This window comes from Clarias gariepinus, chromosome 4 (assembly GCF_024256425.1).
Source record: "Clarias gariepinus isolate MV-2021 ecotype Netherlands chromosome 4, CGAR_prim_01v2, whole genome shotgun sequence".
NCBI lineage: Eukaryota > Metazoa > Chordata > Actinopteri > Siluriformes > Clariidae > Clarias > Clarias gariepinus.
In genome coordinates this window covers 19484575-19494557 of record NC_071103.1, presented here as the reverse complement: position 1 = coordinate 19494557, position 9983 = coordinate 19484575, and the positions used below count along the sequence as shown (strand labels likewise).

Here is a 9983-nt window from a genome sequence, read left to right as displayed (position 1 = left end):
GTGTGTGGAGTTTGCATGTTGCCCCTGTGCTTGGTGGGTTTACTTCCAGGCACTCTGTTTTAATCCAACAGTCGAGAGACATGCAGATTAGGCTAATTGAATCCCAAATTGCCTATATGAGCATTTGTATGTGTTTGCAGTGGATTGGCACCCCGTCCTGCCTCGTGCCCTAAGTCTAATGGGATAGGCTCCAGGCCTCCCTCGACTCTAAATACAGAATAAAGCGGTATAGACAATGGGTGTATCCAAAGACAATGTTTCCACATTGTGCATAATGTGTCTGTGTGTGTTTGCTTGCGTGCCCTGTGATAGACTGTCGCCCGATACAGGATGTACACCACCTCCTGTCCCTCAGACTCTGAGTTCTGCCTGTTGTGTTCGTTTATAACACCAGTATGTGGCAGTAATAACGCGCTGTACACTTCATCCTGTCGTGAAAGAAGAAGGAGGAGAAAATCCTCATTCGCTGTCGGTTGGCGCGGAAGTTGCTCCTGGATAGTCCTTGTACTGTCAATTATTTTTTTAAAAACTATTTTTTCCCGTAACCTCGGGTAAGTTTTTCGTGACCGCTGCTTGTTTCTTGTTTCTTCACGCAGCTTTAGACTCGGTGTAATGTAACGCGCTGTGCTCATACACACTGCTGGCCGGTCGGGAGCTCTGTTGGGTTTTCTACTGCTACTGCTGCTGTTGTTGTTTTTTTTAGCTAGCTCTAACTTTGACTAGCCTTTAGCTTGGCGTTGGCTAACTGGATATGGCACTTGCTAATTAGTTTAGCATACTGCACAAAGAAGGGGAGATTATAGGCGTTTCCTGAGTTTCTGCTGAATTTTGTCTCCTTTAAACAAAGCGTTTCTTTTGTTTGTTTCTGTAAATGTGTTGTAACCAGCTAAGGAAATAGCCTGCAAGCTAACTTGAGGTGTTCAGGTTTCTCCACACACACACACACAAAAGTTGACGTTGCTTGTTTGGTGAGTTGCTCAACACACACATATATAACTGCGTATTTCTTCTAAAATATTAGAAGTGGACTGAACAATTTATCTTGAATTGTTTGTAGCTTATTGAAAAAAAATAGGCGGTTGGCAAAATATTGAATCTGTGGACTAGAGCTTTTAGTCTGTCTTGTGTTCTGGTATCTAATTAATGATTTAGTGTATTTGTTTAACCAGACATGTGAATTTATATACAGTATATATGTATTAAATAGTTATTGACAATAGTGTTATTTACTACTTATGTGTCCTGTTAGAGGGCAACCTGGGTGTTAAGAGTGTGTGTTCACTTTACTGCCTGTCTGTCTGTCCGTCTGTCATCCTTTAAGCACATACACTTGACTTTACAGCACCATGCTCGTGGGGTGTGGCATGACAGAGATGGACAAGGTGGCTCTGAGGAAGAATTCAGTGGTTCTTTGTAAAGAGCTGGTGGTGGACGAGTTACTCATACAGTATTTGCAGGCTGAAGACATTCTCACTGAGGGCATGGCGGAAACCGTCATGGTAAGGCACAGTGCACTATTTTGGATTTTCTGGTATGTTATATTACATCAGACAAACCTGTCATTGATTATTTACATCAGACAAACCTGTCATTGATTATTTTCTTCTAACAGTTTTCCCTATTAGAGGAAAATACTCAATGACAGGTTGAGGTGATGTAAAAATCGTAAAGCTGCTTCAGGGTGCTCCTTAAATTTTACTTGTAACCTCACATAACTCATTTCATGAGTTTGTTCATGGATTCATATGCAGCATTAGATGATGTTGACTAATTTTAATGTATTGCATTATGGTAATATTGACTGCTGGCAAGTGTTTTATTTTGTTTCTTTTTTTTTTGAAAGCTAACTGTATTTTTGCATTGCATTAGAAACCCTTTAGCACTTTGCCTGCTAAGCAATTAATTAGCAAAACATTTAGGGAAAGATGTTGAACTTGAGTTAACACTAAAGTCAGAGATTATTAAGTTAGAACATGTTGGGCACCGGGACTAGGTTTGAGAACCTGTGGCTTAGGCAGTTTAAATTTGGAACATCTGAATATACACTTTGTATTTTCTGCGAATAGTCACTGATTTATAAAGATAGTGTTTGGTAGAGACGGGGGTGATTGATTTGGTTGTTACGAAACTTTTATGGGTCACTATATGTATTGCCCTAACAACCACAAAAAATATTTTTGTGTTTAAGGTATGGTGGTGTCTTAGCACTGTGGTCTCACACCTCCATGGTTGAGGGTTTGATTTTTGCCTTGAATCTATGTGCGTTGAGTTTGCATGTTCTCCCTGTGCTCGTGGGTTTCCTTTAGGTACTCTGCTTTCCTTCCACAGTCCAAAGACATGCAGATTAGGTTAATTAGTGTTTATGAATTAAGTTAATGATTGCATTTAAGGTGGTAAAAAGGTTGCCATTCCTCTGTAATCCTACAGGTGGTCTGCTCTAAGCATTTCACATATTGGCAGGCAGCACAACATCCTGTGTGGTAGGAGAAAATTATTTGCCAAGTTTGTCTTCAGTTGTAGCAAAATATCGAATCAGGATATTTATAAAAACAGAATCTCAATGCAACTCAAATCGGCACCTGTGTATTGTGATGATATTGTATCCACCGGTCTCTGGTGATTCCAATCCCAAATGTTCGACATTTTAGGGTTGAAAGGCAAAGGTGTAAGCTCTGTAGTAAATGTGTTTGACTTTGTCATAATTTGAATCTTGTAGGCAGAGACAACATCCCAAAAGAGGAGCTGGCGTTTGCTGACGCTATTGCCGAAACGTGGGCCCCGAGCTTTCAGCACCTTTTGCGCAGCTCTTAAAGAGACGGAGCAGGAGCACCTTTTTAACTTGCTTATTAGGTTCAGAGACCAAGAGGTGAGAAACATCACAGGCTTCAAAGACAAGTTTCACACCTGTTCTGAAAGATACAAATTTCAAAGGCAAGACTGTGTCTGTAACAAAAGTGTTGCACACATATGGTTGCAGAACTCACCTACACAAAGTCAGAGCGAAATCTCTTTCACTCAGAACAGCTCACCTGCTAAGAAAAGGAAAGACCAGGAGGTGAGGCTTGTAGACCCCATAACCCAATCCAAAACTAATCACCACATTTTGAGCCAATTCTAAAAAACTATTGCTTTTAAATCTGTGTGCTAATTACTTAATGGTTTATTACTGTTTATAGTAAGTAACATGGATCGGTATTACTTAAACATCGGTTATTATTAACATGGAACGGTATTAAAAGAAGTGTCACTAGCCTGATGCTAAAGATTTTCAGTATGTTTGCATGTTTGGTTTTTTAATATATTTCAAGAAGCCATTATTTCTCTGCTGCAGATTACATCATTCCTTTCCCTGTCACTGCAAATAAAAACAAAAACAGAAAGTAACATGGCAAGTTTCGTCTTTGACTTTATTTAATACACATGGCCCATGAAGTGAACTAAACTCCACCATTGAAAACACTGTAAAAGCTGTCTGAAAGCAAAAAGCTCTCTTTGTTTAAATGTATAACTGTAGTTAAACTGTCAGAGCAAATTTGCTTCAGGCAGTAACTAAGGCAGAATAGTTAATTGCTGTTTGTATTTTATTTTATTTTTTTTTTGCTTTTTTTAAAAAAAAATTTTTAGAGTATAAAATGAATGAACCACTATTGAGGTCTTGTGAACGGAAAAACATGATATTTGCTCTCTTGCCCATATTGGCATTGTTTTGTTTTTTTCATTCTAATATTAACTTGAATAGCTAAATCACCAGAAGTATAACACTGTTGGTACAACTTACTATAACTTAAGTGAAATTTACATTGACATACAGGACCAGTCAAAGTTTGGACACACCTTGTAATTCATTTTTTTCCCCTAAAAAACTATAAAATAACAGATATGGCATTAGGTAATTAATTAAAATAGCAATCAGTTGTTCTTTTAAGCCAAGAAAGTCAGCTATTCTGAAATAATTCTTGCAAGAACAGTATTGTCAAGTGCATGTGCAAAACCTATCAAGCACCATGATGAAACTGGCTTTCATGAAGACCGTCCCAGACAAGAAAGACCAAAACTTAGCTCTGCTGCAAAAGTTCATTTAGAGTTACCAGCCTAAAAAATCACTTTTAACTTTACTGAGCATAATAGCAGACACATCTCAATATCAACTGTTCAAAGGAGACTATTGCAAAATCACAATTGAATTAAGAGGTGTGTCCAAACTCTTGAGTGCTTGAATTTAGTTTGTATGTATCCTAGTACAGGCTGGCTATATGGTGCGGTTATGCATTAGTTGTAAACTTGGTGACTAATTCCTTGGTTAATCATTGATTAGCACTTTACAAAGTGAGCATACTGATCTCATATCATATTTACCATTTATTTTTAATGTTCCAGTAAAGATAATTTGATGCTGAGCCTAGTTTAGCACACTTACTCTAAGATCCATGTTAGTTGCTTAAATATGTTTAAGCACTAAGGTGGATAGAGTTGTTTCTTGAAATAGCAAGATAGAAAACACTTGCTCAACTTGCTCACGGTGCCACACCCAAAGACCCTGCAGATCCTGAATGTGTCAGAGAACCAACAGACAAAAGATTTTAAACTTATAATCCACGGCATTCACTCGTCAGAAATTGCTTTGTATGAGAGTTAAAAGGATAACTACATCAGTTTATAACTGCAGCTTAACAAGTTTAAAAAGAAATCTGTTTATGTTGTTGGTTTTGTTTTGCAGAGGTTTTCAGCCACTAAACTTCCACTTCCAACGGAGGAGTGTGCAGTACCTGCAAAAAGAGCTCGCACCCAGGGTGAGTGAGAATGTGAGAATGAGAGAGATATAATGTAAAATAATGAAGTATTGAAAACACTGATGTCATATACAACTGTGCTAAACATTGACTTAAGAGTTCCCTAGCTCACCTGCGCTATTACAATATGTGGAGATTCATTTGGTTGTTTTGTTCCTTCAGAGTCTATGGAGATGTGCCTAGATGCTGACAGTCCTCTGACCACCGCTGTGCTCCCCTGCACACAGGAATTCTACCTGTCTCACTGTGCACAGGTATGTATATATATTTACACACACACCCCACAATTTTACCTGTTTCACTGGGTTCAGATGCACACAAATGCACACCCCTGAGGTTTACCTGTACCTGCACAGATACATACTGTGCGTACTAAAAGTCAGACTGTGTCCAGATACTCACACTATTTTCCCGTTATGTGTTTCTTCAGGCGTACCCAATGAGCTCAAGTCCACGTGGTCTTGCATTGGTGCTGAGTAACGTGCACTTCGAGGCTGAGTTATCAGACCTTGACACACGAAGGGGAGGAGAGGTAGATGAAGAGGTTCTGAGGAGACTCTTTACTGAGCTGGACTTTACAGTCTGTCTGAAAAAAGATCTCACGCTCCAGGTACATCTCCCTCCACTTCATCTTAGCAAAGAAAATGAGAATGATCACTGTAAGTATACATAGGCTTTTCTTGTGTTAGGTGTAGGTATAGTGTTTGTAAATGCTAGTTCATGTTTGTGTGTGAGTGTGGCTTAAAAGCCTATATTACCGTTTTGTCCTTCAGGCCATGCGGGCCTGCATAGAGCAGTTTGCCAGGCGGCCGGAGCACGCCGAGTCTGACTGCTGTGTTGTGTGTTTGCTGTCTCATGGAGTGGAGGGGTCTGTTTTTGGCATTGATGGAAAGCTGCTTGAGGTAAGCCTCAGCCTTTTTCTGAACTGATAAATAGTAGCAGGGGCATCAGTACTCAAACACAGAATTTGCTATAAAGTTATCCTTAATATCAGGTAGAAATCAATTAGCTGCTGTCTGTAAAACCTTTTCACAGTGAGGAGTGATTAATAATTGCTTATTTAATAATCCCAGCACTGAGAGCCTCTCTTTCTGTTACAGCTGGAATGGGTGTTTGAGCAGTTTGATAACGCTCATTGCACCCTCCTTCAAAACAAGCCAAAACTGTTCTTCATTCAGGCCTGTAGAGGAGGTTGGCACACTTACTAAGTCACAAAATTGCTTGTTATGTAACTAAGAAAAACTGTTGTTAACATGAAGCAGTGAACCAGTGAGCTGTTTTCTGATTTCTGACAGCATTCTGTTTCAGAGGAGATGGACTGTGGTGTGGACCAGTTGGATGGTGATGATTCGATGCAGTCTACAGACTGTGAGCAGAGGGATGCAGGGAGAGAGGAGAACCACGACAGACAGAACAGAGCAAGTGAAGAGAGTGAAGCTGAGAGACTACGCGTGAAACTACCCCAGAGATCCGACATGATCTGCGGTTTTGCTACACTCAAAGGTTTCAGTGTGTATCCATTTATGTCTTTGTGTACACAAGTTTTGTGTGTGTGTGTGTGTGTACAGTATATCTTTAAAAACTTTCAACAGGTTTTATATGCAACCAGCAGCTTTGATAACACTTCTGACACCTGTTGCTTTCTAATTAAATAATAAAGATAAGGAGTTTTGATTGTAAGTGCGATTGGATCTTTTTAAATGTATAAATTTGTTTGTCTGAACCTAGGCACTGCTGCAATGAGAAACACAAAGAAAGGCTCGTGGTTTATTCAGGAACTCAACACAGCTATGAGACAGAAAGCTAGAGATACACACTTATCGGATATACTGGTCCAGGTAATAAAACATAGATTTTTAAAAATTATTTTAAAAAAAATATTTTAACTACTTACTTGTACATACATAAGCTCACATGCACCCTGATTGCTAGTACAGAGCAAGTATGTCACCACCCACTTCCTGAGAGTATGGCTGGTTTTTCTTCTGCACTCTTATCCACTGATGGCACCCTGTTTAGAATGATACACTTCTGTTGCACTATTCTGACAACATTGCCATTTTTCTGTATTATACATTTTTATATTATTCTAATTAAAGCTAAATGTTGTTTGGTATTATATAATACACAAGAGCAAAAATAAAAGCGACTTCTGGACCAAAAACCTACTAAGTGTAATAATAACAAGGAACCTAAATAGAAGGTTTCCTATACTTCCTATATAGTATTATATATATATATATATATATATATATATATATATATATATATATATATATATATATATATATCAGTTATTAATAATAGAAGAATAAACATTCTATTGCAAAAGGCCAACCTGCAACATCTAACAGTGCTTGTTTTTATTGTGTTTGTTTGTTGTTGTATCTGAGTAGGTGAATAGCCAAATAAAGGAGAGAGAAGGCCATGCTCCAGGTTCAGCACACCATCGCTGCAAAGAGATGTCTGAATTCACCAGTTCACTCTGCAAAGACCTCTACCTCTTTCCCAAGTACTGCCCAAATAACTAGACACATGAATACAGAGCTGCTGTATGCTGTATCATCTGTATTCATAGGATAATTTCAACCCTGCAATAATTAGGGTTTAAAATGCAGCAATAAAATGGAAGTAGGCACAAGTCACAACATACAACAAACTCACACAAACACACACACAGACCCTGCTCCTGTAAATAGTTTTTGTCTTTTCTGGGCCATAAGGTGTAAATCATAAATGACACAAATAATTTGTAAATATCAGTAATTTTATATAGTATGAAGCTTAAGCCAATATGAAATATTGAAATAACTTGCTATAAATTGTGTGTCCTTATTTGGATTTGCCTTCATACATGTGCATTAATCACAATTTAATTAACTATGTGTAACCATTTTTAACACTTTAAGATCTATTTTTGTTAGTTTTGTAGGAAATTTATGAACTCTACAGTTTTTAAAATATTTTTAAGCCTATTTCATTTACTTTTTTATGTTTATTATTTTTTGCTTAAATGCTTTTTGTGTCAGTTTTAGCCAAACCCAGTGCCACTCAGTGATGAACACTTCCTCAGTACATTCACTCCACTAAAAAACTTTTTGTGTTCGCAATGAGTCAGTAAATGTACTGATCTGCAGTATTCCACACCACAGCTCATCACAGTCTCCATTTATACGTATTGCACAGACCAATATTTTATTGTAAAAACTGAGACTTGATAAACAAACTCTGGAGGCAGCAAAATGTCCACTGATATCTGCATAGTCTTTGTGCAATTGTATTACCTTTTTAATGTTTTATTAATCACTTCTCATTCCTGGTAAAGTTTTCTCTGTCACCAGAGGGCAGTAGAGATCTGTACACGAAACAGTACTTAGATTGACACATCGGTCACCTCTGACTTAAGACTGTATTTCAGAAACATTGAAGGCTTTAATGGACCACTCTCCATTCTCACTCTTGAAGGTCTTTTAGGAGTGTTTTATGGTCAGTACAGTAATCGACTCACTCTGCAGATTTCGCTCGCTTAGTTTAGTGCAGTGAACAGTAAAGGAGAAAAGGTTTCCAAAGCCTGACATAATACAGCTTTAATGCACACTTTATTTTGCACACTTTCACATTCCTAGTAAACCAAATATCATATCGCTGTCTGTCATGTGTTTTCCAGCAGGATTCATGATTCTGTAACGCAACTTATTTTAGTTAGCATTTGTGATCTCACCCTATAATATGATCCACACGCAAGTTACTTTGGCATGGCAACAGACCTTATATAGAGAAAGATAATATTTTAGTGATTGAATTAACATAAATGCCAAGCATACTTCTAAATGGAACACTAATATACTAGACGGAAATATTTAAAGAGAGAAATTAACTTCTACTTTTGAATCAAACCAGGTTGTGTTGTAAATGGCAAGAAATGCTATGGTTATTGTGTTCTTTTTGTGCAGGAAACTTAAAAAGGAATTATTTTAATGTTACACTCAAGTGTTACAACACAGAGGGATGAATTTTAGCATTCGAGTTTGCGCAGTATTGATTTCTTGCATCTGTAAATGCGTCTCATGATTTAATTCCAATCTAGACCAAATCGTAATGTTTATGTGTGTGTTGATGATCGACAAAATATTGAACTTTACTCTTCAGAAAATTAAGCCCATTCTGAGAGTATTAATGTATAAACTGTATGACAAAGTTCAGAGTTTTTCTCTCCCCCCCCCATGCAGTTCTGCCTCTTTACTCACGTAAACACAGAATATGTTATTGTTTTGTTCTGTGTTACATTCTGTTTTTGCATTGATGATTAGTAAGTTGACAGGGAATCACATATAATTCAATGAATGTCCTACTATGACCAGCTCCACTAAATGTTCTTATAAGCTATTTAAAAAAGGACATGCAACAATCATTATTTATATATATATATGTTTTCCTGTTCATCTGGTTTCTAAAATTATTTTTAGCAAAATTTTGTAAAATTGAACCTAAAAATCCAATTTGTAGGGAATTTTACATTTATATTCACTGCCATTAATGTTGTCCAGGATGGTGCTGTGCACGATGTTCACAATAATTTGTAATATTTTTGTAAAAAACAAAACAAAAAAAAAACTGTCTTTAAATAAAATGACATGGCTGTAAAATAGATTTGTACAGGCATAATGGCTTTATTTTTGTTTGTCTGTCATTAATTTATCTGTAATTCCGCGGCCTTTATTTATGTTTGTTTGAGTATGATTGTGATTGTGTATGCATGCTTGCCTGTCCAGGTGTGCTTTTGTTTTTTTTGCCTCTATTGTGGTGTGTGCTTTGTGTGTGTGTTATTCTGAATGTTACTAGTTTTGTAAATTGTTTGGTCGATAGTACGAGTGCACTTCTGATATTCTGACCATTATCTCAGTAAACAAAATATGCAGTATTTCCAATACATAAGGATGTCGTTGACTCCGTATTTACTTTTTTCTACATCTTTCCCTGCTGTACTTTCTCAGTACATTTTCTGCTTCTTCTTCTTATGGCCTTACAACCCTACTGTGACTGATGGAGCGACCACCACGGTGATTCACCCCTGATCACATTACGCTTGCTTGCCCTTATGGTTCCATGTTTATAACGGTGTGTTATCAAGTAGATTGTAAGGTGCACAGTGTTCTTCTGCCCTCTGGCTATTTTGCTTTTTTTAATCACTGT

At 37.4% G+C, this 9983-nt stretch overlaps 1 protein-coding gene across 5 annotated transcripts; it reads left to right on the top strand.

Moving 5' to 3' along the window:
• The first annotated feature begins 325 nt into the window (after positions 1-325).
• Positions 326-9698, top strand: casp2 (caspase 2, apoptosis-related cysteine peptidase). 5 transcript variants are annotated; one of them, XM_053495327.1, is made up of 12 exons: positions 326-551; positions 1343-1499; positions 2717-2866; positions 2978-3055; positions 4718-4790; positions 4953-5044; positions 5221-5400; positions 5564-5692; positions 5891-5981; positions 6099-6299; positions 6519-6628; positions 7187-9698. In XM_053495327.1, the coding sequence occupies exons 1-12, from the start codon at positions 331-333 to the stop codon at positions 7319-7321; spliced, it is 1617 nt and encodes a 538-aa protein (XP_053351302.1). In that variant the 5' UTR covers positions 326-330; the 3' UTR covers positions 7322-9698. The 5 variants fall into 5 exon arrangements, with proteins under 5 accessions (XP_053351302.1, XP_053351303.1, XP_053351304.1 ...); XM_053495328.1 differs by having other exon boundaries at positions 6099-6293; positions 7187-9697; XM_053495331.1 differs by having other exon boundaries at positions 446-551; positions 1322-1499; positions 7187-9697.
• The last annotated feature ends 285 nt before the right edge of the window (positions 9699-9983 follow it).